Here is a 20804-nt window from a genome sequence, read left to right on the forward strand (position 1 = left end):
ATAGTAGTAGTTGCTAAGGCAACAAAATGAGTAGGTTTAGGTTTATGTCCTTGTTTCAGACTTGTGGGGGAGACAAATACACAAAAACATAATTATAACATAGTTTGGTAAATGCAGTGATAAAAATACCTATATCAATATTGTGAGAGTTAAATTTCTGAAATTTTTATATCCTGAAAGCCAAAGGTTTACTGTATTACTTCTGTGTGTAGTACATATCAAGTTGGGACGAAGGATACCACTTATTAACTCCTCACACCCCATCTGATAGAATCTGTTTGGGGAATATACCCCTTGCTGTCTTGTGCATATCGTGTAATCACTCCTTCCCTCCTAAACAAATACACACATAAACACTCACTTGTACATGCACACACTACATGCCTGTTCTCATCTGTTCAGACCAAGGTGATCACCTGACCTTGGGAAACTAATCCTTTATGGCTGGGTTATACCAATAAGATTCCCTGTTAAAGGAAATGTAACCTGGTAGGTGAGCTCTCCAACTCTGATGTCTGACTGGTCTGGATTATGACTCCTTCACTGGTTATCTGTAAGTGTACTTGCCCTATAGGATTGTTTTGGTGATTAAAATAAATAATATTTCTAAGCGTTTAGCACAGTGTTCAGCACCTGGTCTCAGTAAGTGTTAGTATTAGTACAAGATAGAGGCTCTAGTTTATATGAGGGTAATTCTAAGCTGTAAAATTCTGTAGACTGGAGCTGATACCCACAAAATGGACCCTGAGCATGAGATAAGTTGATTAGCAGAAAGGAGATTATAGCAGACCTGCACAGACCCTGCAGCCACAGAGAGATGGGCAAGTATTGCAGGTTTCCCATTTTCTGTAAGACCCGGATGTATCTCCTGCTCTTTATCTCTTGGTGATTTCATTGTATTCTTTCAGTAATTTCCTTTTTTCAGTTGAGCTAATTTGACTAGGTTTCTATTCTTTGCAATCAGTGATACTTTACTAACACAGTTCTCAAAAAATATCTACTGCTTTTTGATATTGATGAGAGAAAATAGTCATGTACAAATTTTGTTCTATGTAGTACCAACTTCAGAGCTCTAAGTTCTTTATTTTATGAACTTTATATTCTTATCTAACCAAGCAAGTATTATCAGCAGGTGCAAGTAATATTCTATTCTTCCTGCTCTTATCCTTTTCTTGTTTCTGTGGTATATTTACCTTTTATCTCCATACTGTAAGGAAACAAAATAATAGTTTGTTGTACACAAAGAAAATGTGTCCTTTAGAATCAAAATGTAACATAATATCATTATATTATATATGTTGTTTTCTGTGCATTGAAGCCTAAGAAGGTCATTTTGGGTCATACCACTGATTTATCCAGTCCAGTCCTCTGACTTAACAATGATTCTCAGTGATTTTGTAGGAAATATGATTGTCATCCATGATGTCAAGGTCTGGACATTCATATTTTCCCCTAAACATATCTCTGGCTTTTATTAATATATTCTCTTGGGATAATAGTTCTGTAAGAATTTTACCTATTGTGTAAAACTGTATTTTATTTTACTTATTCTTAAACTACTTTCAAGCACCAATGAAAGGTCCCTAATTGTAAGATTTAGTGAATATATTCTTGAGCACCCTATCTAAATATTTTGTGATTTTGTAGGCTTTAAACATATCTCCGCTAGGCTTTCATCCTTTCAGATAGAGGAGAATCAACCTATTCTCATTTGGGAGATCTCCACCCTCTTAAATAATATGATTTGTCTTCTTTATTAGACCATTATGAGGTGCAGCAGTTGAACTGCACAAATTTATTCATAACAAATTATGATTGTCCCCATTCATGTATGTATATTCAACTTAGTGATCTGTTGAATTAACTTAAAAATCATTTATTCTCACCTCTAAAAGTCTAATCTTTTAGAAATTCTACTGACAAAAATAAAGTGAATTTTAATAATAATCAGAGCTGAAATGTGTTTCGGAAACTATAAAATATTTGTATTTAGTTTGTGATTCATTTTGGACACCATCAGTTATATCCTAAATTTTGGATCATGTCATCAGGAGTAGATACTTTAATTTTTAAGCTCTTAATGAATAAGTTGGAATTTGTTTATTTATCCCTAAATACATCACTTAAGAAATTAAAGGTGGAAATACATTTTAAGGACAGAAGTATATTAGATTGCAAAATATTATATTTTTACTTTAATGTTTAATAGTCGGAAGTAAGTATTTAAATAGATAATATAGGGAGAGTGATTTACAAGTTTAATAAATCTCTTTATGATAAATTTGCTTTAGGTTTTCTGTTTCAAAGTAGGCTTTTTTTAATGGAAAGCTTATTATATAATTACTAGTGAATAAGACTGTCACAAGCCAGCTAATTCACATTCTCTCTTTACAATCAAATTGCAAAGATATTATTAACCCTTAACCATGAGCTTTAAAATAACTAAAAAGCACCCTAAATATTTCATACATATAATTTAAATTTGAGATAATCTGTCTTTAGCTGTTATTTTTGTTTATTTGGGGATCCCAGTATGAGCCCAAAATGACAATTTGTGAAGTTGTTTTGTTAAGCCACAATTTGTATCTGCTAATTGCTTTATGTAGATACACATGATGATGAATGTTTGAAGTTTGTATCCTTTATTTAAGATTAAATTTCTAGGTCTAGTGCATACTGTAGAGAGGGATCTGTACATTACCCATTGGAGCTTCTGTAGAGCCCCTCCCTTTGCCTTTCTATTTAAACTCACTGCTGGAATACACCTCCTTTTTTTATCATTTCATGAAGAGTCATTTTGGCTTTCCCTGAAACTTTGTGATCATGGAGTAGGGATGGAGTAAGACTTCAAACTGTAGAATCAGAATGTCTTGAGTTCAATTCCTATCCACTAGCTGAGTGACCTTGAATAAGTTACTTAACCTTAGCTGTAAATAAGAAAGCACTTACCTCATAAAGACTGTGTGGATTGATTGAGATAATGTATGGAAAACATCTAGTTTAGTACCTGAGATATAATTAGTACTCAATAAATATCAGCTCTTAATTCAAATTGCTAATAGATAGCTGGGGCAGGGAGGGATGGATGCGGGGGCTGTGCTAGGAGTATCTCATAGCATGGGCCATTGAGAAAATTTGAGTAAAGCTTATAGAAAGAACAGACTGTGGACCTTCATCCCTGCCAGAATCTTTATGACTTGTGATGAAGAGAGGAGTATGATAAAATGGTTTAGAGATATACCAGGTAAGTCTTTGCGACCTATTGATAGATACCTATCTACAAGTTGAGAAGCATGTTGCATAGGATGAAAAACAATAAATAACCTTCTAGGCAAGGCAGTAGCGAAATCTTCCTTTGCAAATTCTAGTCTAGGTTCTAAAGAAGGTTATGGTGGTGCTGTTCTTGCTTTTTTTTTTAATTTTTTTTATTTCGGCATATTATGGGGTACAAATGTTTAGGTTATGTACATTCCCTTTGCCCCACCCCCGTCAGAACTTAAAGCCTGTCCATCGCCAGACGGTGCACACCGTACCCATTAGGTGTGTATATACCCATCCCCTTCTCCCCGCTCCCATCTGCCTGACACCCAATGAATGTTATTGCTATATGTGCACTTAAGTGTTGATCAGTTAATACCAATTTGATGGTGAGTACATGCGGTGCTTATTTTTCCATTCTTCTGATACTTCACTTAGTAGAATGGGCTCCAGCTCTATCTGCTGTTCTTGTTTTAAGCCTAAATGAGAGAAATTTTTATGGGCAACATAGGGTGAAGTATCAGTTCTATACGAAGTATTGTATTTATTGTATTTTTTAAGCAGTAACAAATCAAAGCCTACTTCCCACCTATCAGACATTTCCTTGCCTTATTTGTCGCATATATGAATATCTTTTTCCTTCCTCCCCTTTCCATGCTTTATTAGTTAAGGTTTCACGCCTTTTGCCTCATGACTTTGGCATTTATGACTATCCCCTGTTCTTCCCCAGTTAAACCAAAAAGGATAAAATATAGTCATTTTTTGAGTAATGTCTTTACACTGTTTGCCTCAGCTATGCCACCAGAAGCTACAGATTATAAAGTATTAGCTCTCTTTCTAGAGATTTTACATAGCCCAGAAGGAAGGGAGAGTGAGGTGACTTTTATTAGATCAGCAGCAGCTGTGTCTTTGCACATAGGCCATACCCCACATCCTGTCTTCTTCCTGCCACAGAAGAATTGGAGGCAGCTGGAAAAGAAGATCTATCCTGCGGTCTGAGAATGGCAGCAAGAGTTAAAGATGGGAGTGATGGTAGGGTGATTGTTGGAGCTGCTGGTTCTTTATGGATTGATGTAGCTTACAATACTAGGGAGATTTGCTGCTCCAGGCCCTGTTTTAGTAGGCTAAGATGTATGTCTGTTTTATCATCAATTTGTATAGCACTTTAACTATACAGTAGTAAATTAAGCTATACAGTGCTACACTAATTATCTTCCTCCCTCATATTCCTCAAAAATCTTAACTGTTTTGTTACTGTTTCCTCTTTAACATGACGCTGTGTTTTCATTTTCTTGTCTCATGATGTAGCCAGAATTTTTAATTACAATTCTTGTATCTTAGGGTATTAGGACTGACATTTACCTTATCACCAGGGATCGTAAATTAGGCCTTCCTGAGTTAACATAACTGGATGATAATTTAGCAGAAAAATTACAAATAGCCTTAAATCCAATGTGAAACTTCTCATTCCTAACTCTCCAACTATGCTAATCACAGAGGCAGCTATAAAATCACCCCAGAGCAAAAGGGAATCCTGTGTGCCAAGTGACAGCTTCATCCTGTGAGATCCTGATGGTACAGCTGCATATTCAGTAACCTCTTTCAGGGATTATCAAGGGATACAAGGCTATTATCTTGATCCTTCCCCCTGGCTGTTTCTTTTACGATGTGACATATATCAAAGGAATAAGAAGAATATGAGAGTGGAATTGTGACTTTTTTTTGTAAGGGAATAGGGGAAAGGGAGGCTGGAGTATGGCTCTTTAGTAAATTCAATTAAATTAACCCTTGACTTCCCACTGCTTTCTGTTCCTCTGTTCTTTTGTTTCTTGACAGTGAGAGAAGCTGTTCTAGGATCTTGGGGATCTTTTGTGCTGGAAGGAGGTTCTAAGTTAGGAGAAAGTAGCTTCTAAGTTAGGACAAAATAGAACAAACAAACAAAAAACTCCCCCGAACTTCTAGCTGTTGTGTACTTATTGGGCCTTACCAATCATCAGAGAAACTGTTGGCAGTATCCCTTTTATGAGCATGCTGTCCATAGACTGAAACCTTTTGGCAAAGTAATTTTTTACATATGTAAGTTAAATGACTAAATTTGTTTTAAAAACATCAAGAATGACTCTGGTCTGCATTCTGTTTAGTGGCATGAAGCAAACAAACTTCTTTGGTCTCTTTTCTTTTGACAGTGTCCTGCCTACCTCATCTTGAACTGCATAACTCACTAAGATATTATGTCTTTTCCACTATTAGCCTTTCCTTTAGTCCCCGATCCAGAGTTAAGTCTGTCAGAATATCATTGAGATCAGTGAACCATGAGCCTAGTTGCCTTTACAAGGCATTTCTGTTGCTAGTAAAAGCAGCAAGCACCTCATAAGAATGCTGCCCAGTAATTCCCAGAGTGTGATATGTTAACTCTCAAGAATGTTGCTAACACTGCACTATGTTTCATATGATTGAATTTAGAACTTTTCATTCATTTGGTTGAAGGCTTCAAACTGACAGTAATAATAGTCTTTCTAGTTGTTGCCTAAGTAGAGCAGTGATAGAATTCATGTGGCTGGGGACAGTTGCTCATTGGAGTTCAAGAAGAAATCTCTATCAGTTGCAATGGTTGAAAACAAAAGGAAAGTAGCCCAGATGTTCCCTTTTTAATAGTATATATTTCCTCCATATTTTAAATGAGAACAGATCTGTTATTAAATGAGGATATAAATATGGATGTCATTGTTGACATTGCAAAGAACATAGCTCACACATTTCTATGTTTTTTTTTTTTTTAAATGGCCATCTTTTGTGTCCAAACAAAATCAAAAAAACTCTCCTGTCCCTCTAGAGGTCTCACCACAGCTAGTTAGTTTTCAGTCTTGATCTCCCTCCTTTAACTCTTGCTCCTTTAACAAGTCTCGGCTAGTTTACTGGGAACTTAAAGTCCTATTTGGCTATACATTGTTAAAGAAAATGTGTATCCCAAAAGTGCAGATAGTCTTCGTAGATATAAGTTAAACATAAACCCCTTGCTGTAATATGAGCAGAAAGTATTCCTGTTTTAGACAACTAGCTGCTATTCTGTGTTTCAGTACAGAACAGAGTTTTGGTCAAATCAAAGTAGTGAAGACAGGAATGTCAGAACTTTGAAATAGCTAGGAGTCTCTGCTCTTCAGTTTGATCATTTGTTTAATATTTTGAATAGATAAAATCTGTTCATTATTTTATTACCTATGATAAACAATGTGAATTAGATATACTTTGGGAGTAAAGTGCTCACTGAAATGGGGCACTTTCATATATTTTTCAGAGAATATGATATTTTGGCAAATAATCTCCTCCTGGACCAAACTGTAGCCAGCTTTTTGAGAAATGTTCAGCAGAATTATCCCCAGATAAAGAACTAATGTTTTTTTGAGAATTACTCTGTCTTATGCATTGTGCTTAGCTTTCTGCATGTAATACCTCATTTCATCCTTAAAATAATTCAGTGAATAAGGTACTGTTTTAATCCATTTTACAGATGAGTAAGGTACTATTCCAGATGGAGACACTAGGGTGAAGTCAAATATAATTTATTCAAGGTTACATAACTGATAAATGATAGAGGATTCAGACACCACTTTTTTGACTCCAAAGCCCATACTATCAATCACTGCACACTACAGTCAAGGCACTGCATGAATAGACCTTTGCCTCAGTATATTTTGCTTCATGTGTCCTGTTCCAGCATCCAAGGCCATGACCCTCAGCAATTTGCACAGTCCTTGAAATGGCTGTTGGATGTGATGTCACCTGGCAGCTACAACCATTCAAAGCAACCCACAGGAAGGGAATATAAAACCTCACACTCTATTTCTCTGTGCTTATGTGGAGGAAGTCTGGACCTATGTCGATAGGGAGGGAAACGTCTTTAGGAGGCTTGAGTCTAGAAAGAAGACAGCTTCTCTGATTCAAAATCATCAAAAAGTTGCTAATAATCCCCACCTTCCCCCAAGTAAAATTTAAGTTCTGAGTAATGATGTCTTATTAGAGATTTTTCTCAACTGGTAACGTATTCCAGACCTGTTTTCTTTGGCCATTCATGCTCTGCCATCTTGACTTAATCACCTCCCAAAGGCTCCATCTGTAATATCATCACTGTGGAGGTTGGAATTTCAACATATGACACAGGGGGAGACATATTCAGACCATACCAAAGAGATAGTCTTAAAAATGGGTCCTTGAACTAACAAATAATGACCATATTAATTTAAGTTAAACTGAATAATCAATTGTGTAAACCCCAAGGTAGTTTGTACTGATTCTTTACAAGTGAATGACGCTAACTTATATATGACTTATACATATAAAACATTTTCTTGCTGGAAGGTTGGTGCAGTGTATTTCTTTCGAGCACTGAAGTCTCGATAGAATGGCAGGGTTCTCTTGATTGATCAAAGCAGACATACTTAAATGCTTTGTAAAAAAAAATGTAGATTTCAAAACGGATGAACTGATTTGCATTCCCACCAATAGTGTACAAGAGTTTTCTTTTCTCCACATCCTCACCAATACTTAACCATTCATGCTTTTAATTATAGCCATTCTAATAGGTATGAAATGATATCTCATTGTGGTTTTAATTTGCATTTCCCTGATAATTAGAGATGTTGAGCATTTTTTTTTCATATATCTATTGACCAGTTGTATCTCTTCTTTAGAGAAATGTCCAAATCTTTTGCCCATTTTTAATGAGGTTATTTGTTTTCTTGCTATTATTGAGTTCCTTATATATTTTGAATATTAGGTCTTTACCATATGTGTGGTTTGCAAATACTTTCTTGCAATCTATGGATTGTCTCTTCACTGTGCTTTTACCTTTGCTGTACAGAAGCTTTTTTGTTTGATGCAATTCCATTTGTCTATTTTTGCTTTTGTTGCTGTGCTTTTGGAATTCTTTCCAAGAAATCATTGCCCAGACCGATGTCATAGAGCTTTTCCCTATGTTTTCTCCTAGTAGTTTTATAGTTTCCAATCTTATGTTTAAGTTTTTTATCCATTTTGAGCTGATTTTGTATATGATGTGAGACAAGAGTTCCATTTCATTCTTCTGTATATTGATAACCAATTTTCCCAACACCATTTATTGAAGAGACTATCCTTTCCTCATTGTGTGTTCTTGACACCTTTATTGAAAGCCAATTGACCATAAATACTTGGGTTTATTTCTGGGCTTTCTATTCTGTTCCACTGGTCAACATGTCTATTTTTATGCCAATACCATGCTATTTTGACCACAATAGCTTTAAAATATATTTTATAACCAGAGAGTGTGATGCCTCCAGCTTTCTTCTCTTTGCTCAAGATTGCTATGGCTAATTTTGGGGTCTTTTGTGGTTTCATATGAATTTTAGGGTTGTTTTTCTATTTCTGTGGAAAATGACATTGGAATTTTGATAGAGATTGCATTGACTCTGTAGATCGCTTTGGGTAGTGTGGACATTTTAACAATATTAATTATTTCAGTCCATGAACATGGGATATCTTTTTATTATTTGTGTCTTCTTCAATATCTTTCAATATTTTATAGTTTTCAGTATACAGATTTTTTTTACCTCCTTGGTTAAATATACTCCTAAGCATTTTATTTTATTTTTTGATGCTATTGTGAATGAGATTGTTTTCTTAATTTCTTTTGCAGATAGTTTGTTGTTAGGGTATAGAAGCACTATTTATTTTTGTATGTCGATTTTGTAACCTGCGACTTTACTGATTTTGTTTATTACTTCTAACAGTGAAATAACCCAGACACAGAAAGATACTGTATGATCTCACTTATATGTGGAATCTAAAAAAGTCAATCTCATAGAAACAGAGAGTAGAATGGTGTTTACCAGAGGCTGCAGGCTGGGGAAGGAAAATGGATACGTTAATTAGCTTGATGTGATATTTCTACAATATGTACAAAAATCAAAACATCACATTGTACCCCATAATATACACAATTATTAATTTTCAATTAAAAATAAAATAAAACTAAAATGTAGGTTTCAGAAAGTAGAATGTAGTATAATAGATAAACACTAAGGTTGGATTTTGGCCCTTTTATTAGCAGTATTACCTTTGAGAAGTTCACTTAACCTCTCTTAATCTGTTTCCTCTATAAAATGAAAAAGTTTTAACAAATCTGTGTTTCCCAAACTCTGAAACCCACTCAAGATTACTAGAGATGATTTTAGGTGGCATACGAGATCATTTTAAGCATTGACTTGATGAAACATTAAAATAAACATTGAATCACATAGTGAGAAAGTTACTCCTTTTTCAGTCTTTCAGATTATGTCAAAGAGAAAGTCTGAATTTTGTATCGAGATATCTTTAATAGCTCTCTAACACTGGGTAATCATTCAGGGGGGAAGGAGGGTGGGTATGTACTATGACTCCTCCACTCCTTAAGAGTTTCCACAGAAGTCAAATTAATTCCTTAGAAGGGAAAATTACAAAAGTTCTTTTTGGCTCTTTCTGTTTACCTCATTTCCCTTCCATTTGGAAGGAAAGTAGTGTGTTATCCAACCAGTGAGTTTGGGAGGAGGAACCAAACATGTGAGTCACACCCCCTTCTGGCTTCTCTCACAATGTGGCCCATTCTCAGAAGACATGCTTCTTCCCCTTCACATGTAGTAGGCTTTGAGTGACAAACTCTTCTCAGAACAGGGTGGGGACTATTAGAAAACCCATGAAGCCATAAATCCAAACCACAAAATCACATTTTGTAATTCATCTTTATTGATTATCAAGCTGATATTTTGGTTACCATCCTATTCTTCTCTCTATTTCTCAGTTGGTTTCAAATTCATAGGAGACACAAGGAGGAAAGCAATTATCACCCTTTAAGACCTCACTGATAATCTCGCTTTTTAACAGAAATCCGGCTTGGGCTTAGAGTTCTCAATAAGCTATAGCATCCATTTAGATAGAATTTAGTAACATGGTTTTGTTTTCAGTGAATTTATATTTAGAGTTAAGATCTATAAAATAATTTAAGTTTTAAAAACTGTATCAGTTTTCAAAATATTAAATAGTATAGATGGTACAGGGATATGGTAAAAATCATAAAGATGGTACACAAATAACTAAAATTTAGAAAACACTGAATAAGATTATTTCTAGGATTTTTTCAGATTAAAATTCTTTTAAAGCTGTATTCCAATAGAATATAAAATATATGATAAGCCAAGGAAAAAAAGGAGCCTTCTAACATAGCATGTATTATGTTGTTTTCTTTCATATTGAAATATATCATTATTGAGGAATCTAAGCTTTTATTCTGTGCCAGTTTTTTTATTTGTAAATGTAAACACCTTTTTAAAAATATTTTACTAGGCGGTAAAGGCAGTACTGATATCTTTTTGATAGCATGTTTGTTGGTGATGTTTTGTTTTGTTTGTTTGTTTATTTTTCTTTCACTGAAATCAGTCTAGTCCGGGTGAGGTTTTTGAGCTGGAAATCTTGAGTAGTTGTTACTTGGAGGGCAAGAACCATGTCATCACTAATATACCATGCCTAATGCAGTGTTTGGCACATAGTAATGTTCACTAAATATTTGAACAAGTGAATAAATGAATGAACAAAGAATCAATGAAAATAAACTGAGTTCTCTTTCTTGAAGGTGTGGACATAGTTTTCATTTCTTTCAGAAAGCCATTAATAGGGCAAGCTATAAGGAAGTTGAGGCTTTGGGACAATTAGAGGGTAACACTTTCATGTAAGTAAAATTTGGAGCTAGTTATACTGAATATTACCTTGTTACCTGAATATTCCTGGTTATTACCTTGTTAGGAAGAAATTGCAAGAGGAAGCCATCCCTACTACTTTTGCTTTTGCTTATAGAAAACAGAATTTTTGGTCATATGTGAAAGGCTGGGGTCTTCCTTTCTTTTTCTCTGTATTTATTATTTTAAAAAGAACTACCTTTACCCCTTCCTTTTTTATTCTTCCTTTTCTGTCTAATACATGTACTGCTCCTGCTATCATCTCCGCATGAGGGAAAGCACCCTAGTTTTCCTTGCCTTGTGGGAGACTATTACAGTTTAATTTAAAATGCAACCTGTTCTTTCCTCTCACGCTCTTAATTATAGTTTCGCATCTGATAAAGGTGCCCAACTCTTAACTGGCGCCCTAGATGAACTGCAATACTGATGGTAAATTTTTTATTGCCATTTATTCATATAACAAATGTCATGTTTCAAGGATTTTGTTCTAAGAATCCTGAAATGAATTTTACATATCAGAGAGAAAATATTAACCAGTGGTTATTAACCAAACTGGCTTCTAATAACCATGCAGTTGGTTTGATTGACTACATTCCCAGATCACTTAATTTATTTTAAAACATTTTGCATATATACAGAAAAACAGAATTTGAAGACTGTATTTCATTCTAGTGAATACATTTTAAACATATTCTAGGTTTATTCTCAATAAGTATGTTCTTTCTTTAATGGTGTAGTGATTTTGATTCTAATTCATTATGCACAATGACAACATCTTAACTAGAATTATTTTGTATGTTTAGGTTAATATTTTTTGCTATTGAAAATTTAACTCAGTACATTTTATGACAGTAAAATCTCTCTGCCTGGTATCTTTGTGTCTCCCAGTTATTAGTATGTGGTCTTTAAAATATAAAATAAACTCTAGGGGTGCTGGCTATTGCATTTTGGTTTATTCTTATCATTGTATTATAAGGTTGATAGAATAGCAGTAGCATTATGATACATGAAGTTGAATTATGAAAGTAATCATCTGTAAAAATTGGCATCAAACCTCTGTTTGAACTTTAATATCCAGGTAAATAAGCAACACAGAGTCTCTTATTATCACAATTGAAAATACAATAGGTCTATTTTGGACAAGAAAAGAAGATTTTAGAATTATCTAAATTTTTTTTCTTCAAAAGATATAGATGCTTGGCTTATAATTGTAATCTTTAGGTATCCACAGAGTCATCATGCACTGTCATGAAAGTAATGCAAGAGCAATTTGCTATAGTGACAAGCTGGAAGTTTTGAGAACACTTTATTGTCTAATTCCAAAAAAACAGTAACAAAAAACAGAACTTTGCTAGCTGTCTGTGTCTACTGGCAATATGGTTATTCTCTGATTAGATACTTTGAGTGCCGGATGCCATCCTTCTCTTGGGGTATGAGGTGTTGATATGACAGCATGTTATGATAGAAATTTTTAGAAAAGGTCATGGGATCAAGAGGCAGACCAACCTGCATGTGAAATTCAGCTCTGCCATTTTTGCTCTGGTACCTTGGGCAAATTACTTAACTTCTTCTGTAAAGTAAAAATTATAATACTTCCTTAGAGGTGCTATGAGGACGAAAGCACCCAGAGTGAGTTCTTGTTGAGTGGTAGATGTATGAGAAATGTAGTGCGGTAATGATGATATGTTTTGATATTCTGTTAGGTGAAGTGAAAGACAAAAATGTTCAAGTGGTCGAGCTCCCTATCGTAGACAGTCTTCATCCGCGCCCTCCCTATCTACCCTTGGCTGTACCAGAAGACCTCGCAGATCGACTTGTACGTGTCCATGGCGATCCTGCAGTGTGGTGGGTGTCCCAGTTTGTCAAATATTTGATCCGCCCACAACCTTGGCTAGAAAAGGAAATAGAAGAGGCCACCAAGAAGCTTGGCTTCAAACATCCAGTTATTGGGTAAGAATCTGATTTTTTTTCTCAAATAGTGATAGATAGTAACAGGGTTATGAACCTTTACAATATGGTGTGAACTTTATAATAGAGTTAAATTTTAACAGCCCCACCAAAGAACAGAGGTTCGAGAGTTCACCTTAGAGCACAGAAACTATTCTTGCTTTGTTCACTTAGAACAGCTAAGAAAATTGCTTAGTAGCTTTCTGCTACTGTGTCAAATGTTCCTCTTCCTTTGGCTCCTATCATTACAGGTCTCTTTTGTTTTTATTTTTATTTCATATTTCTTGCCCCCTTGTGTCTTAGTCTTCATAGGTAGAGAAGTTACTGACCCCTAGTCTAAGTGTTAGAGCTAAAGAAAGACATGTGAAATCAGAATATCAAATATTGTTTCTTCTCATGGAACTTTTCATTGAAATTCAGTGGAATCATTCTTTCTGCCCCACTTCATCTCTATAGAGCACACTGAACAATTCCAGTTTCCCCGGAGAAGGGATGATTAGGAAGAATATGGGAAGGAAAAGATGATAGAATAGATGTGCATGTGATAGTATCCACATCTGGGCTATAGCCTGGAATACAAAGGAAAGAATAGCAATGGAGATGACTAAAGTAACTCCAGTAAAATCAAACCTTCATTCCAGATTAATAATAAAAACCTGGCCTTCGGCTTGTCCTAAGGCATGCCTATATGCTATGACCTAAACGGAAACAAATCTACTTTTTTCCTTTTTCTGCATATGAATAGTGATTTAGTAATTTGGGGGAACAAGGAGGACAGATTTGAGGACAATCTTCTAATTTATGAAAACATACTATGACTGTTATTATTCTTATTTCCATTAAAATTACTTCAAAAGCACTAAGGTGGTAGGAGAATACTGTGGAAGTTGGTGCCTTCTTCAGTACAGGACAATGTAAATCTATGTCCCTAATTTTACAATTTTGGGACCTTTCTTAAACAGGACAGATAAAATCAGTATCTGCTTGTGTTTGATGAAGTGAAAAACAAAGAAAGGAAATTCATTATGCACAAAACAATAGGGCTGGATTGGCTCCATTTGTTTAAAATAATAAAAACCCTTAAAAGATTTGCCTTAACTGTACTATTGGAAAAGTCCACGTGTTTTCCTTGGGCAACTTTAAATTCTATGAGCTGTCAGTTATAGTGACTTTACAGAGTAAAATGAAGGAAAAAAAAAAAAAAAAACCCTTAACATCAGAACTTTACAAACAATATCTTTCATGTTATATAATAACAACTGTGAATCCTGGTATCATTTTGGTCTCAAAAATCTTAAAAGTTATATCCAGTTTTTTCTGGACAACTGGTTGGTATTGCTGCCTAGTATGAAGTACAACTCTGGAATCTCCCATTTGTTCCTGACATGCCAATTGCTTTCTCTGTAAGAAAGCGTTCTTCAAGGCTTTACTTATTTTCTAATTCCCCTCGCATTGTTTAACCTGCAAATATATTTAGCATATATGTGTTTCAGTTTTTTAATAATATTTTTTCCCAATGGTGAAAATGAAAGAAAAATTGGTTAAAATGCCTGTAATGCCACCATGAGTAGGGATATAAATTGAGTACCCAGAAAGCACCCAGTGCATCAGTACATTATCAACAGAGTCTGAATTTCTCCTCCAGAGTGCATGTTAGACGCACAGACAAAGTGGGAACAGAAGCTGCCTTCCATCCCATTGAGGAATACATGGTGCATGTTGAAGAACATTTTCAGCTTCTTGCACGCAGAATGCAAGTGGACAAAAAAAGAGTGTATTTGGCCACGGATGACCCTTCTTTATTAAAGGAAGCCAAAACAAAGTAAGTTAGACCAAATCGTGATTCTAGAGTGGGATTGTCTCTTTTAGTTGAAAAGAATCCTCAATTCCCATGACTTGTGACTCTTGTTATAATATTATTGGGGTTTCAAAAATTCAAATGACTGGCCGGGCGCGGTGGCTCACGCCTGTAATCCCAGCACTCTGGGAGGCCGAGGTGGGTGGATTGCTCAAGGTCAGGAGTTCGAGACCAGCCTGAGCAAGAGCGAGACCCCGTCTCTACTAAAAAAATAGAAAGAAATTATCTGGACAACTAAAAATATATATATATATAGAAAAAATTAGCCGGGCATGGTGGCACATGCCTGTAGTCCCAGCTACTTGGGAGGCTGAGGCAGTAGGATTGCTTGAGCCCAGGAGTCTGAGGTTGCTGTGAGCTAGGCTGAAGCCATGGCAATCTAGCCCGGACAACAGAGTGAGACTCTGTCTCAACAACAACAACAAAAAAAAATTCGAATGACTGTGTTCTTGTTAATCTAATCAAAGGATGTTTTATTAGCCATATCTGACAATGCCTTGTGATAAGAAATCCAAAATGAACCAGACCACTGACTTATGCACCAGTCATAATCATTATTATTATTAAAAGTATCACCCACTTCTTGGTGCCAAAATCTGCATTGGTCTACTAGAGCTGCTATACAGCTGCTATACAAAATACCATAGACTGGGTGACTTAAAAAACAGAAATTTATTTCTCACAGGGAAATAAGGGAAGACTGGGAAGTTGAAGATAAAGGTGCCAGCAATGTAGATTTCATTTTCTCTTGGCTTGTAGGCAGCCACTGTCTCACTGTGTGATCACATAACCTCTTCTTTGTGTGTGGGGAGAGAGGAAGCCCAAGCTCTCTGGTATCTCTTCTTGTAAGGTCATTAATTCCATCATGAGGGCCCCCACCCTCATAGATGTCATCTAACCCTAATTACTTGCCAAAGGCACCCCATTTCCAAATACCATCACATTGTGCTTAGGAATTCAACATATGAATTTGGGGGCGCATAAATATTCAGTTCATAACACTAACCAAGTATACAGAACTGTTAGCAGTAAAACACACCAGGTGCTTACTCTTTTTATCTCACTGTCTTCACTGACAGTTATAGGCAACTGAACAAATATGTACATAAAGAGTTTTTGTCTTATAAAAATTTCTGGAATTTGGAAGTTACTCTAAAGACAGGTGAAGAATCAAAAGATGTGTTTTGTTAGTGAAGGAATAAAGAATACTACTCGTATGTATTGAACAGTAACCATAATTTTTTGAGCCTGCCTGTATTTCAGGTACTATGCTAGGTGCTGAGTATTCCATGATAAGCAAGATATGCCCTGCTTGCAAGGACTTCCCAGCTCTAGCGGGGGAACAGACAATTGCACTACAGTGTGAGTAATGCTACTATAGGGTTACTTAGCATAGGGTGTTATGAAAATACATAGACAAAACACTGATCCTAATTGTACTTTTCTTATCATAGAATCTGAATGAACCTGGAGTTGGCCTTCATTTACTATCAATAAATAAAGGATATATTAAGTGTATATGAAAGGGAAGGAGGAAGAAGAAAATTGTAGTCCTAGCTGTGCTCAGATACCATCTCCTCCAGAAATCATCCCTGATGCCTTGACTGGGTTGTTTCCCTCCTCTGTCATAGTGTTTAGCACTTGCTTCTGTCTTTCTCACTGGATTATAGGCACGTTGGACACAATACCTAGCTCTTGTAGGTGTCCAATAAATATTAAATTGTGTTAATTTCAATCCCATCAGTTTGAAAACAGCCGTTAATCATTTAAGCTATTTGGCTATTTAATTAATGTATTTATTGGTCCCTTTTCTATAGCATAAATAGGAGTGGGGAAAAGAATCAGATTTAAAATGAGGACTATAATGCAGGTATTAATCCAAGTCATTGTATAATAATTTAAATCCTATTTCTACCTCCTGAGAATCCAAATTAACCTGATGCAAATTGCCTTTTTAATTTTAAGGCTCCCTTTCTAGAGCACACATACACTTGCACACACATGCCTGTGTGTATGTGTGTGTATACAGAAGGCCAAGAAATTTGTCAACCAAGTATAAAAATGAGTTAATACAAGAGTTAGGGATTAAATGAACATTTGGGCACAAAACATAATAAAAATTTCACACACACCTTTCCAGTTTAATGTTCAGATCTACTAGAGAAAAACCAAGTAGTAATAGTTCACCATGTTTTTTCATTTTAAAACACCAGACTGAATTTGTAGCTTGATTGAAAAAAAAGATATTAATTTTGTCTGCTCTTTCACTTGTTCTTAAATGCATCATAAGCTTTTTTCCTTTTTTCTTTGATTTTAAAAATAATTCACATTCATTAGAAAATATGGTAGTTGGTAAATACACAATATATAATCACAATATATAATACACAATATATAATCCACAATCCCATTTATATAGCCACATTTTTTAATACAGTCATGCACCACATAATGTTTTGGTCAGCCACAGACCACATATATGACGGTTGCCCATAAGATTATAATACAGTGTTTTTATAATACTGTATTTTTACTGTACATTTTCTGTATTTAAATATTTTTAGATACACAAATACCATCATGTTACAGTTGCCTATGGTATTTAGTACAGTAACACACTGTACAGGTTTGTAGCCTAGAAGCAATAGGTGTGCATATATATATGCACACACACACACACACACACATACATATATATGTAGCCTAGGTATGGTATAGATGGCTATACCATCCAGGTTTGTGTAAATACATTGCATAATGATAAAATCACCTAATGACACATTTCTGAAAACATCCCCATCATTAAGCGGCCCATGACTGTAGTTGATCGTATTCTAAATAATTTGAACTCTTTTTCACTAAATACAACAAGAGATCCATTTTCTCAAGTTGCTAAAAATGTCTACATATCCACTATATGGATATGCCATTGCTTACTTGACCAGCCATTCTCCTAATATTGGATAGTTAGGTTATTTCCAATTTTTTACTCTTATAAATAATACTAAGAGTTATGTTTTTTTATGTAATTTTTTTAAATTTCTGCATATTATGGCAGTACAAATGTTTAGCTTACATTGCCCTTCCCTCCCCCCCAGACAGAGCTTCAAGCGTGTATGAGTTATGTCTTAAATTATCTGCATTATTTCCTTCAGCTGGATTTCTAAATTTGGAAGTACTTAGATAAAAGAATATAAACATTTTATAGCTTTGATCTATAGCACAGCCCAACATTTTTTATAGAAATAACCCTTATAGTACAGTTGGCGGTATCTACTTGGACTTCGGGAATAGTAAAACTTGAGTTCCCTCTTTGTAGTCAGCAGCTATAACTCATTTCCCATTGGTAGTCCAGGCAGCAGTTTTTTCCATATTCTGTTATAAATGTAGTAGTAGTATTTTATGCATAATTTTTTTCTCTTTGGAAATCCTTTTATTTTAGCTTTCTGAGTCATTTCAACAGATATTCTCAGGAATTTAAATGCTGTTTCTTTTTCCTTCATTCTTTTACTTAAATGTTTTTCCACTTTGAATTAACTCTGCTTTAGACCCCTCAGGATTGATTTTGATACCTTAACAAATCATAAAATCTCAGGCATTATTTTAGGAGACCAAAAGCATGAATTAATCTCTCCACAAGTATATAATGGCCAATGTAATCATTATAATACTTTTTTGCTTCAAGAGGGTAAAGAAATGAAGAATTAAACTTAAGTGATGTATAGGGTTGACACAGAAGAAAATCCATTTTCTGGGTAGCTTATCCTTTGAAAAAGGGGTCATAATCAGCTTTACGCATATGGCTTCTATATGAAAATGAGCAGTTAATGCTTTGTGGCTTGGTATTACACCTCAGATTTCTCTAGGTTAAGATTGAGTTCATGAGGTTCTATCACCAACATCCCAGTGACTGTGGAAGCCATTCTAATGTGGCAATATTTTAAGTAACTCACTATTAGAATGTTTAAATTACAGAGTCATTGGCAGTCAAAGAAATAAAAACTGTTAGAGTTGGCTATCTGATACTGTATTCTAAGATTATGGAGACTGGAGATGGGTGAAACAAGAAGAAAAACAAGCCTTTAAAGATCTCCCAGAGAAAATATTTACATATTTTGTTTGTTCTTTATAAAAAATGCTGGAGGAGCTGTTCCTAAAATTAGGTACATCGAAATGAGTCAAGGCAAGAAAAATTGTTAGAAAGCTTTTGTAAAGTGTTTGATTGCCCTGTGAAATGAAGAATTAGCACTGAGTGGTACTTTTGTTCATTATTGTTCTTCTGTAATATGCTAGACACAGTACAGGGCACTAGGAATACAAAGACAAATGGAAGATAATGTATGGCTCCTTATCTCAGGGAGTATCCAACTGGTAGGTAAGATACATGTAACAAATAGGTAAGTGTCCCGAAGGTGTCATATGCTAGGTACAGTGAAATCACAAAGAGTTGTATCTCTCGGTCTGGACAAAAACTTCAGAGAAAAGAAATTTGTTATTAATTTATAACTGCAAGCTAGTCATTTGTGAGTGATATAAAAATAAGTTTGTGTAAGATGGAAAAAGAAAATTTCTTTTATCATTGCCAATCTGTGGAACCACAAGATAGAAGAATTCCTCTGCTGACATGGCAAAAGATAAGAACCATGTCTGTGCAGAAAGTTCCATGCTTATTATTAGAAGTGCAAAATCTCTTTCTCCCATTATTTACTTCTTTTTTATTTGTTTTTTTCCATTCTTGGTATCCTTCATGAAACCATCTTTTGCGTGTAGAGATAGGCCTGAGGACCCCCTTTCAGTTTGGTTCTAGAGAAGGGCCTTAAAGTTAAGGCCATTAATGTTAGTGTTACTTCTCAGTAAATGAATCACCCCTTTCTTTGTTTCACTGAGCAAACTAAATGGGTAATATTTTCTCTGGGAGATTTTTAAAGGCTTGTTTTTCTTCCTGTTTCACCCCATCCCTAATCTCCACAATCTTAGAAAACTATATCAGAAAGCCAACTCTAATAGTTCTTATTTCTTTGACTGCCGATGATTCTGTGATTTAAACACTCTAATAATGAACACTATTAGACACCCAAACCGTGCTGACAAAGTTAGTCATTACTCAGGGATAAACCTATACTGGTTTTATTAGTTTCCCCTCTCCTCCAGCCTCCATCATTTTCATATTTATTTGTTGCTGTTTTACCCCATGCCCGAGTGTGCAACTTCACGGGGATCACATTAAAAGTATTTCTGGTTGTTTTCTTTTTAGAACAAATGTGGCATTTTCTTCATCTCTCTGATTCTGAGCTGAGGAGGGCAAACTATAAAAAATAATGAGGACAAATAGATCTGAACACTAAAAAGCAGTCTGAAATAGTGCTCAGAGACTTTGCCTTTATAGTCATTATTAGAGAGGCAAAGAGGGAAAGCTCCTTGGTGGCCATGAAATGAAGAGAAATCTGAAGCAGCTGTTATGGGATTAGGAAAAGTCCCAGACATAGGTAGCATTCACTTGTTTGTGTTTATTCACACAGCATTGTGTGAAGTGCTAGGTCCTGTGATGCAAAGGAAAGTAAGGAATGATCCTAACCTTTGGGGAATACTGTTTGGAAGACAAACATATAAGCTGACTCTGAATGTTTCAGGGTTGCTAAACAGGAACTATTATTCTTTCAGCAGATAATGTATTCATTCATCCTCTATTATTTTCCAGATTCTCTTCTAGATGCTGAGAATAATACAGTAAACAAAGCAGAATACGTGCATCCCTTTATAGCACTTATATTCCAGTTAGAGATGATGGAGGTGGGGAATGGATGCAGGCAGGAAACAAATAGTGACTGCGTATTATATCGAATGATAAAAAGAGCTATGGAGAAAAATTAGGCAGCTAAAAGGGATAGGGATTGCCATATTCGTCACTGATAAGGTGATATTTAAGCAGAGATCTAAAGAAATCAGGAATAAAATTAGGTGCATGTCAAAGGGAAGAATGTTTAATAATCACAGCTAATAAT

At 35.2% G+C, this 20804-nt stretch overlaps 1 protein-coding gene across 1 annotated transcript in view; it reads left to right on the forward strand.

Moving 5' to 3' along the window:
• FUT8 (fucosyltransferase 8 (alpha (1,6) fucosyltransferase)) overlaps positions 1-20804 on the forward strand; it is a 217433-nt gene that overhangs the window by 176471 nt on the left and 20158 nt on the right. Inside the window, exons 6-7 of the mRNA XM_012656038.1 lie at positions 12701-12947; positions 14590-14766. Coding sequence (XP_012511492.1) covers positions 12701-12947; positions 14590-14766 — 424 coding nt within the window. The remainder of the gene's footprint in view (positions 1-12700; positions 12948-14589; positions 14767-20804) is intronic.

This window comes from Propithecus coquereli, unplaced genomic scaffold (assembly GCF_000956105.1).
Source record: "Propithecus coquereli isolate 6110/MARCELLA unplaced genomic scaffold, Pcoq_1.0 Scaffold5, whole genome shotgun sequence".
Classification (NCBI taxonomy): Eukaryota; Metazoa; Chordata; class Mammalia; order Primates; family Indriidae; genus Propithecus; species Propithecus coquereli.